Here is a 10,256-nt window from a genome sequence, read left to right on the forward strand (position 1 = left end):
CTAAATTTGCTTTTCCTCCTCTGCTGGTGGAACCAGCCAGGTGTAAAATCATTCCAGGAGTGGGAATTGTGGAGAGGTGAAGGATTTTCCACCTGTACAAGGTGTGTTCTATCCTTGGACACTGCAAAGCCCAAATTTCCAACCCTGTGTTTGGGGCTGGAACTTTCCCCAGGCTCAGCAAGGACAAAAGTCCAGCTCAAAGAGTTTTGCTCATTAAAAAAAAAACGAAGGCAGCTGGTGAAGGGTGAGATTCTGCACAGTCAGGGCCACATGGAACTGCCACCAGACTCAGCAAAACAAGAGGGATTTCCCATCCTTTTATTGGGAAAAAGTCACACAGAGGCTTTTAGTGAGCCCCAGCATCACCCCAGCCCTGAGGTCAGGGATAAAACAGAGCTAAGCCACACCTGGCTGGTGAAAAAAAATAAAAAAAATTAAAAAAAAAAAATAATAATAAAAAAAAGAGCTCTAGGTGTGAGTGGTTGAAAAAATAGAAAATTTGCAGGATAACTTTTGGGATTGGAAAGGAGGGAATGCTGCAGCAGGATTTGCTTTGCCTGGTGTTTGGGCTGGGAAAATCAGCAGCTCAAAGCTGCTCAGCACAGAGATTTCAAACCAATAATATTTGCTGAACACCATCACACAGCTCAGGGAGGGCAACAAACACACACCCAGCCTCACTTTTAGGTTGGAGGCAGTGAGAACATTTCCCTGATTGCCATCAATACCAGAACCATCCATCAGAATAAATGCAATTATTCAGAATGTGTGACACTTCAGCACAGGGTGATTGTATTGAGTCAGAACTGTGGGATCCCACACTGGTCACTAAAAATGTGCTTTACTTAATTCCAGCACTTCTTTAGTGATGGCTGGGAGGATACAGGAGTTTTTAGGGAACTACAGGCTAAGTAGGTCAAGTAAAAAAAAAATATCAGTGATGACCTTAAGTTAACAGCACTGCAACATATTAACAGCTAGAAAAGGAGAGACAAAACAAATACTTTGTTGTTTTTTTTTTTTCCTTCTCCACTCTATTCTGGATATTCTGCTCCTTTCTCCTCACTAAAAGTAAACCCCAGAGTGGGGTTTTCACACAAGCTCATCACAGAAGCCACAACCACAGCTACAATTACAGGATAGAGCCAAGCCTGCATGTTTTGATCAGAAATGAAGAAATAAAGTTGAACCAGGTGCAGTTTCACTAATTTTTAAACTTTTTCTAGCAAATAATATCTATTTTCTCCAGCAATAAAGGCTTGCATCAATTACTCAAGAACTAAGACAATACTCAAATTAAACCAATGCTGGTTTTCACACATGGTCATGGCCTGTGTGGCTGGTGAATCTGGAACAGAAAAAGCTCTGGTTTGTGTTCCTGTATTGGAATTATGATTTTTCCTGTTGAGTATAAGTTTCTAAAGAATTAAACAACCTGAATTTTTAAAGTAAGTGTGCAAACAGCTGCAACACAAAGAGAGGCAAAAAATCCCAGCCCCACATTCCATCCCTGCAATAACCATGAGCAAGGAGAGATGTGAAACCTTTACCAAGCAGCAGCCAAACCTCTTGTATCCCACAGAGATAAGAGGCAACAACCTGCACGAGCTCATAAAACTCTCCACACAAACCTGGAACAGCCCTGGGTAACTCCTTTATACCAGCACCACTCTGCAGGGTTACAGCTGTAAAACTAACCCAAAAAACCCACTTTATTCAAGGCTTTGCTCTGAAATGCAAAGGGGATGCTCTGGTGTGACCTTACCTATCCAAGTCATCTTCCCCAACTAAAATAGGGGGGAGCGGAAGCGGAGGCAGGGTGGAAGTTTTCAGGTGTGGGATAGCAGCCGTCACAGACACTTGGGTTTTTGTAGCCACCTGCACAGAGGACTGGGAGTTCACCTGAGAGGATAAAGTAGACGTCCTTGGGTGGGAAGAGGATGGCAAAGGCGTTGGGGCTGGAGGAGGGAGCTGCACAGGAGGGGCTGGAGGCAGAGGCGGGGCGGCGGGGGACGGAGGCAGCGGCGGCAGCGGCGGCGTGGGAGGCGGAGGGGTGCTGCTGGGCAGAGGTGGAGGGGGGGATTTGATGGCTGGGAGAGGGGGTGGAATCTCCTTCTCTGCTGTGTCTGTCTCCTTTGGAGATACCAGGTCCTCTGCCACTGCTACAGGCTTCGAGTCCTTTGTTCCCGTGGGTTTGGAATCCCTAACTGGAACAGGATGTTTCCTCTCCGAGTTCTCCTCCGCCTTGGACTTCGTTGTCTCCGCAGGGGCTTTAGGCTCTGTGTTTGTGTACAGCAAATTAACCGAGTCTGTATCCGGAGCTTTCTCACATTTAACAGTTTTGGTGACCTTTTTAGACTCTGTCCCAGCCTCTTTCAGTTCAGCCAAGCTGTTCTCCTTCCTAGCCAGGACAACAGGGGAGCCTTTGGCCTCCTTGCCGTCCACCTTGGCCGCGGCGGCCGCGGCTGCTGCTCGCTCCTTCTTCTTCCTGCTGAGCTCTGCCCCCAGGCTGGAGTTGAGGGGCAGCCTGCTGGGGGAGATGCTGGAATGGCGGCTGCGGGAGCCAGACCTCTGCTTCTTGCTGTGAGATGAGTGCCTGGAGTAAGCAGGGCTGCGGCTCCGCGACTTGACGGATTTCCTGCGGAGAGAAAGGGAACCGAGCTGCTCTCACCCTCCGAGCGACTCAGCAGCAGCTGCAGCCAGTGCTGCTCAGCTCAGAGAGTTCACAGCACCTGGCAGGAGACTGCAAGGAGTTTCTGAGTCAATCAGGAGCAGTTTTACACCATCACCATCCACCCTTCCCATGCCAGACCTGCTGCCACACTGGGAAGAGAAGGGAAGGATCAAGGGTGGATCCAAGGGAAAGAGATCACAGCTCACACACCCAACAGGAGACTTCAGTCAAGAGGATGAGCTGGCAGCTCAGGAATCTTTCACAGGAATTATGTGCAACTTTAAAGGAAACCATGGACTGCCCTCACAGGAATGCTGCCTCAGGAAATCGGGCACTTCCAGCTCACTGTACCCCCCTGGTTCTTTTACTGCCATCAGAACTCAAATTTGCAATGTGTGATTTGGAAGAAGGAAAAATTATTTTAACTCTGTTGGTCTTGGTGTTTTTGTACAAAGAATGGGCTCTAAATTTTGTGCTGGGAGAGAAGCAAGGCAAGAAACACCTCACACCATCAGGGTTCCCTCCATATGAACCTGCTCAGCAGAGAGGGGAAACTGATGGGGAGACCAGAGCAACACTAAAATGGAAGTGGAAACTGGTACTTCCAGGGCTCATATCAAACTCCTGATAAGCCAGAGCTGCTTCCTCCACTCCAGGAAGAACAAGGACTGGGCAGGGTGAGGCTGGAGGCTTTAATGTGTGATGGGCTCTGATGCCAACAGGACAATGGAAAATTCTGAGTTCAGACCCTACAAATACTGTAACAGACACAACACTCCAGGATTCATTACTCAGGACACATCTAACTTGGAAAACACAGAATTCCCTAAAACAGTCCCACAGTAGTTATAAAACACATTTAATAGCAGCAGTTCAAACACCCTGGCTCCCTTGTAACCATGCTCAGAACATCATGAACAAGAATTAGCATTATCCCAAGACAATAAACATTTGGAGAATTGAGACAACACAAAGTTCCTGTCCCTGCACCAGCAGCACCTTGCAGGAGGAGCAGCTGTGAGGGTGGGAGGTGAAGGGTCTCCCCAAGGATCAGCATTACTTTCTTCCACTTGGGAGTGTTCAAGGAACACCAGGGCTGCAGGTAAGTCCTTACTTTGAGACTTGAAAAATAAAAATACAACCAGGAGGAGTAAAAAGCAGGGTCTGCAGTCACACAGCTGTTTCCTTCCTCAGCACACTGCTCTGTCTGGCAATGCTGCCTCAGGATCTCCTCTTTTCCCAAGGTTTCTGCTCACTGAGCTGACAGTCTGCCCCTCACCACGAGCTGGGACAGCAGGGATCTTTTAAACAGCTCCAAGACATTTGGAGTCTATGGAAAACATTCCTAATGAATCCTGCAGGATGTCACCTACTGCACCCACAGACAGTTCTGGGGTTATGCTCCCTGATTTACATCCTGCCCCAGGATTAACCCCCAGGAGTTGCTCCAATTCATGGAATCATGGGATGGTTTGGGTTGGAAGAGACCTCAAAGCTCATCCAGTGCCACCTCCCACTGTCCCAGAGGCTCCAAGCCCTGGCCAGCTTGGCTTTGGGCACTGCCAGGGATCCAGGGCCTGCCCATCCTCACTGGAATTTAATCCAGCTGGATGAACAGCAACCAAACCAAATCATTCACCAGCTCCAAAATAAACTACTCCAAAAATCCAATTTTACCTTATTTAATGGTAAATTTAAAAATTTAAAATTTAAAGGTAAATTTAATGGTAATTTAAAAACAGCCACCAGAGATACCTGCCTGGAGCAGCACAGGTGAGGCTGGGGAAGTGGTGGAATGGTCAGATCCTCTCACAGGGGTCACCACAGAACTTCCCAGGGCTGGAATGACTCCCTGAGCTTCCAGCAGCAAATATCCACAGTCCTCTGTTCCACCAGGAATAAATCCACCCATTTCCTCCCAAGCCCTGCTCACTCTACAGGCACCACTCACCCTTTTCTCTTCACTAACAATAATCCCCACAGTCACCACACAAACAACTGCTGGATTTTATTTTCCAGGCTGGTGTTCACAGACCTGAAAAAGGCCCCACATCCAGAAACCTTCCTGCTCTCCCAGCACTACAGCAAACCTCACCTGCCATCCTCAGAGCATCCACAGCCCCAAAAACACCAACACAGCACCTGCTGAGGGGCTTTTATCACTGCACATCTCAAAAAAACAGGCAATAAGTACAGAAGTTGCACAGGTAGGTTTTACTTCTGGAAGAAAACCATTTCCATCCTCTGGAATTATTATTTTTTTACCTGCAGCTATTTTACTCCTTTCACCCTTAATTTGTTAAGCCTTGCTGAAACACTCCACACTTTACTTGCTTTGTCAAAGTTATCCAGGATGGACAAGGGGCAATTTAACCTCACATTCCTTCCTCTTTCTGGATAAAAATGTTCTGGGATTAAAACCCACCCTGCTGTCCTCCAGAACTGGAAAACAGAAATGAAAGATTCCAAGCATGACAGCTGTGAATTAACAAAGGAATGATGGCTTCATCTAAAAATCCACATTAAAAATCACTGAGATTTATTTAAGTCACACAATCAGAAGACTGGGATGGTCTCTGGAGAAGGGGATGCTAGAACCTTCCATGCTGAGATGGCCATGGTTAACAGGTGAGCTGCAAAGCCCCACATCCACATAATCCCTCATCACCCACCCAGAATCACCTGCAGGTATTTCAGTATTTCTGCTCTAAACAACACAGAGCTATGGATAAAGCAGGAAATAGCACCTGGCAAGTTTAACTGCTCCAATTTCTCAGGAAACAAGTTTAATTCTTATTTTTGAATGCCCAGCAACCTTTCACCACACAGGAGCACTCAGCACATCCCACCTCCAGCAAGCTGAGGGACTCTGGAATTCCATCCCCCTGTTTTAGCTGCAGTGACAACAGTTGCTACACAGAATGGCAAAGCACATCTGTTATTTTCCCTGCTGACCAAATCATCCTGGTTTCCCCCTCCATGGGAAGTGAGTTGTTTTCCACAGCCACTGGAAATGCAAACACTCTGGATTTTCTCCAATCAGCACAGCACATGGGTGCAGTTCCCTAATGATGTGTTTTGGACATGGAGATGAAAGAAAACACAGAATGCACTAAAAAAAAAAAAAAATCCCCCATATTGTCAGTCAGTGGAAATAGCAGAGTGTCCTAGAAAAGCCTGAGGAACACAAGCCATGATCAGGTGTTCCCTGCCTCAGTGTGCCAGTTAAAGAGCTTTTCTCTCCCAAAAAATGTTCCTGCCCCTCCACAGGAAGCACAGAAGGGATTTCTGACTGCCCAAAGTCAGCTGCCTCCATTCACACTCATCTGCAGCACCTCAAGGTGAGGAGGGCTCAGCCCAAACCCTCACAGCTACTCCCTCAGGTGAGCCCTGAGCCCCCTCCAGCCTCCAGGTGAGTCCTGAGCCCCTCCAGGTGAGCCCTGAGCCCCCTCCAGGTGAGCCCTGAGCCTCCCCAGGTGAGTCCTGAGCCCCCTCCAGCTTCCAGGTGAGCCCTGAGCCTCCCCAGGTGAGCCTCCCTCTGTCTCCTGGACACACCTGATCAAGAATCCTCCCCCCCAGTCTCACCTCACAGCCTGGGAGCTCCACAAAGCCAAACTAAACACATGAATAACAACTCAGACTTCACCTGACATGTGAAATTCCCTCTGTCCCTTCACTACAACCACTGCAGGCAGGTGTTTTCCAAAGGGGCTGCAACACCTCACACAGTCACTGAGTTATCTGCCCAGGAAAGAGAGAGGAGTAAGTTATCAAGGCAGAGTTTGGTACAAGCTGAGTGTAAACACTGAGTAACCTTTGGAACTGATCTGGTTTGGGGTCCAGCATTTAGTTAAGAGTCAAGGATGTCCTTAAAAAGCAGTCCTGAAAGTGGAGGGGAGCAGCACAAAGTGCTCTGAAGTTGCTCCCATAAATCAGGGAAATTTCTGCTGGATTTCTCAGCCACTTACACAGAGAGGATCTCCTGGGAAGTGGAGTAAGCTGGGGGAAAACTCAGGATAGCAATTCCAATGGCTTCTCCCTGCCCAGGGCTGGACACTCACAGGTTATGCTCACACACAGCTGAACTCACACCTCCTACCACTGCACCCTTACTCTTCACAGGGTGAGTAAATCATGTGTCAGAATAGCAGCACCAGGCAAAAAGAACTGATGGGAAGGAGGAGAAAACCATGCAGGCCTGTCCCTGAGAAGCTCCCAGGTGTACACAGAGAAAACAGGCCAGAGGAGGAGCAGCCTGGAGGAAATTTTCACTGTAAAATCACAGTGGAATACAGAGATTTTATGTCAGAAACCAACACAGAACTGCCAGCAAGGACAAAGGCAAGTTCTCCATGGAAGTCAGCACTCCTGAAGTTCAGGGTTTTATAACAAAGATCAAATTCCCAAAGCCCTGTGTGCTTTGGGAAGTGCTGAGCTGGAGGATGCAGCACAGCATTCCTATGGCCATTACATTCCAGGTCACATCTGAATTGCCATGGAGCTCCAAGCAAAACTCCACAGCATCCATGGAGACAACTGCAAACTCACTGAATGTAAGCCAGGGCTAGAGAAAGAAAAGATCAACATTAGACCATGTCACAGGATGATTAATAAAACACACAGAGCTACCTTGAAATAATTGTTTCCTTCTGTAGCAAAGTTACTGATTAAAAGGGAAAAAGAGAGAAAATTAGAGTTAAGCCAAAATCCAGCTGGTTGCTCCTCACCCCTTCAGGCTGCCCAGATTTCAGAAGGAAAGGGAAGAAACTCTAGTGCTGAGAAAAGAAAGTTTAGGCTGAGAGATGGAGTTTGCACGTGGTTGTCTCTAATCCAAGGGGAAAGGAAAGACAAGTCAGTTCAAAAAGAGCAAAATCCACCCTAAATGAGCCCTCCTGAAAATCGGGATCAAGTTCCCACATGCAGTAAACAGATAAAGGCTTCCAGAAATAGGTGAAAACATTGCCCATGGCTGAACTTCCCGCCAGGTAAGCGCCTTAGATGGCGCTCAGGGAGCCTCCCCACGCAGGGGCCACTCCAGAGGTGGGTGTAACTTAATCCCAGCAGCTTTTCCAGCCTCCCTCCCTGCCCAGAGCCAACATGGACGCTGCCTCCTGCCATGCACTGAGGCGTTTCCCAAAGTGCCAACTCCATTTCCGAGGCCCCAAGCAAAGCAGCTCCACGCACATCACTGTGCAGCCAGGCTGGGCATCATGGGGGAGGACAGGAATCACAAAATCATGGGATGGTTTGGGTTGGAAAGGGCCCTCAAGACCACCCCATAGCTAGGAACAGCTTCCACCATCCCAAGCCCTGTCCCAGCTTGGACAATTCCAGGGATGGGACACCCACAACTTCCCTGGCCAACCTTCCTGCCACTGAACAATTCCTAATACCCATCCAGACCCACTCTGCTTCAACCTGAACCCACTCCCCTTTATCCTGCCACCCCAAACTCTCCTGAACATTATCCCACCTCCCCTGGAACTCCCTTCACCTACTCCCAGCTCCATCCCAAGCCCAGAACACACTATCCCACCTTCCCTGAAACTCCTTTCACGCACTCCCAGCTCCATCCCAAGCCCTGACCACTATCCCACTTCCCCTGAAACTCCCTTCACCTACTCCCAGCTCCATCCCAAGCCCTGATCACTATCCCACCTCCCCTGGAACTCCCTCCACGCCCTCCCAGCTCCACCCCAAGCCCTCCCCAGCTCCCAGGCACACGCACCTGGCGATGGGGCTGCGGCTCACGGAGCGCTTGGAGGCGAAGGGGCTGCTGGAGCGGCGGCGGCCGTAGGGGCTCGGGGACCTCCCGCTGTAGGAGCCGCTGCCCCGCTCGTAGCTGGACGAGCGCCTCCGGCTGTAGGGGCTGACGGATCGCTGCCGCCGGCTGTAGGGGCTGGGCGAGCGGGCGTTGGACTGGTAGCCCACGGGCTCCTTGTAGGGCGGGCTGAGGGACTGGCGGCGTGAGGAGCCGCCGGGGCTTTTCCTGTAGGGATCGTAGGTGCTGGAGGTGTGCGAGCGGGGCGGGCTGAGGTCGTACTCCTGCACGTAGGAGGCTCCCGAGGGGCTGTCGTCCAGTTTGGGGCTGTCCGACCATTTCCTGTGAGGGCTCCTGGATTTCCTCTTGGGGCTGTCGATGGTTTTGTAACTTTTGGGAGCGTCCCTTTTGCGATGGCTTTTGCTGCGCTCTTTGTGGCTGGACTTGAGCTCCCGCTCCTTCCTGGATTTCTCCTTGTGCGCCTTGGCCGAGCGCGACTCCTTGTTGCTGCTCTTGGAGGAGAGCGCCTTGGGGTGCTCCTCGCTCTCCAGGAGCCTCTTGGAGGATCCCGATATTCTCTCCTTGGCGGACCTGCTGGAAGCATCCAGGCTCTTTTCCAACTTCCTGTCCTTCTCCGCCTGTTTGCTCTTCATCAGCTCGCGGAGCCGCTTGTGCTGGTGGTGCCGGTGCTTCTGGGCCCTCTCGCTCCTCTCCGCCCTCCTCTCCTCGTTGTCCCTCCTGTCCAGCTTGAGGCCCACATCGTCCGAGAAGGTGTCCGAGTCCGAGCTGATGTCATCGTACTCCACCAGCGGCTTGATCACCGCTCCCAGGGGCGCCGCCGCTTCCTGGGCCGCCAGCGGGGACTCCTTGGAGTGCCTGGACTTGTGCCTCTTGTGCCTGGAGCCCGCCCGGTGCCTCTCCTTGCTGTTGGAGCTCCCGCTGCCCGGCTGCGAGGACCCCCCGCCGCCGTCCTTCTTGCCCCCATGTCTCTCCGGATTTGGCATTCCTCCCCCGCTGCGCTCGGGAACGGCGAGGGGGGGACTCGGCGAAAGCCCCGAACTTCAAACTCCCTCCGCGCCCGCCCCTCGCACCATCCACCCCGGCCTCGGTCCTCTCTCCTACATGAGGAGCGGGGCCCGAGGCCCCGGAGGAGGCGGGAGGGACGGGGAGGGGAGGGGGGAAGGACCCGGGAGGGGAGGGGGAAGCGCCGCGGCCTCACCGCCTCATCCGAGGGGCCCAGGCCCGGCGGGCAGCGCGGCCGCGGGGGCGCCCCGGGAAGGCGGAGCCCGGGCCCGGAGCGCTGCCCGCGGCCTCAGCGGCGGTGGCGGGGCCTGGGCGCGGATCCCCGGCCGAAAGGCCCCGGAGCCGCCGCCGCCCCCGGCCCGGCCCCAGCGCTCTGCCCGAACCGGAGCGGCGCCGTCCGGGGGCACCGCCAACTCTCGCGAGACCCGCCCGCAACTCTCGCGATAGCGCCGCCGCCACCACCACCCCTCCCTCCGCGCGAGTCCTCCTCGTCCGCGAGTCCTCTCGGAGATGGGCGGGGGCGCGCGCTCGTCCTCTCGCGAGAGTCGCGGAAATCGCGCGGCCGGCGGCGGCTTCCCAGCGAACTTTATTGGGGCGCGGGGCGGGGACAGCGCCCCCTAGCGCCCGGCCCGCAACGAAGCTCCATGGCGGCGCTGCCGCCGCGCTGGCCCGGCCTCTCGCCGCTCTCCCGCTGCGCCGCGCTGCGCTCTGAATCCGCCGGCGGGTAACGGGCGGTTAATGCTCCGTTACGGCCGCACACAGGCGGCAGCCGCGCCGGCAGGAAGCGGAGGGGGCGGG

General features: G+C 52.7%; 1 protein-coding gene across 4 annotated transcripts in view; it reads right to left on the bottom strand.

Moving 5' to 3' along the window:
- CDK12 (cyclin dependent kinase 12) overlaps nt 1–10,224 on the bottom strand; it is a 31,583-nt gene extending 21,359 nt beyond the window's left edge. The window contains exons 1-2 of one of the 4 annotated variants that reach the window (XM_056512129.1): nt 8,403–10,224; nt 1,766–2,638 (exon numbers count right to left, since the gene is read on the bottom strand). In XM_056512129.1, the coding sequence (XP_056368104.1) occupies nt 1,766–2,638; nt 8,403–9,439 (1,910 nt within the window). In that variant the 5' untranslated portion in view covers nt 9,440–10,224. The remainder of the gene's footprint in view (nt 1–1,765; nt 2,639–8,402) is intronic. The other 3 variants (XM_056512130.1, XM_056512131.1, XM_056512132.1) reach the window with 3 other exon arrangements.
- Between the last annotated feature and the right edge of the window lie 32 nt (nt 10,225–10,256).

This window comes from Oenanthe melanoleuca, chromosome 27 (assembly GCF_029582105.1).
Source record: "Oenanthe melanoleuca isolate GR-GAL-2019-014 chromosome 27, OMel1.0, whole genome shotgun sequence".
Classification (NCBI taxonomy): Eukaryota; Metazoa; Chordata; class Aves; order Passeriformes; family Muscicapidae; genus Oenanthe; species Oenanthe melanoleuca.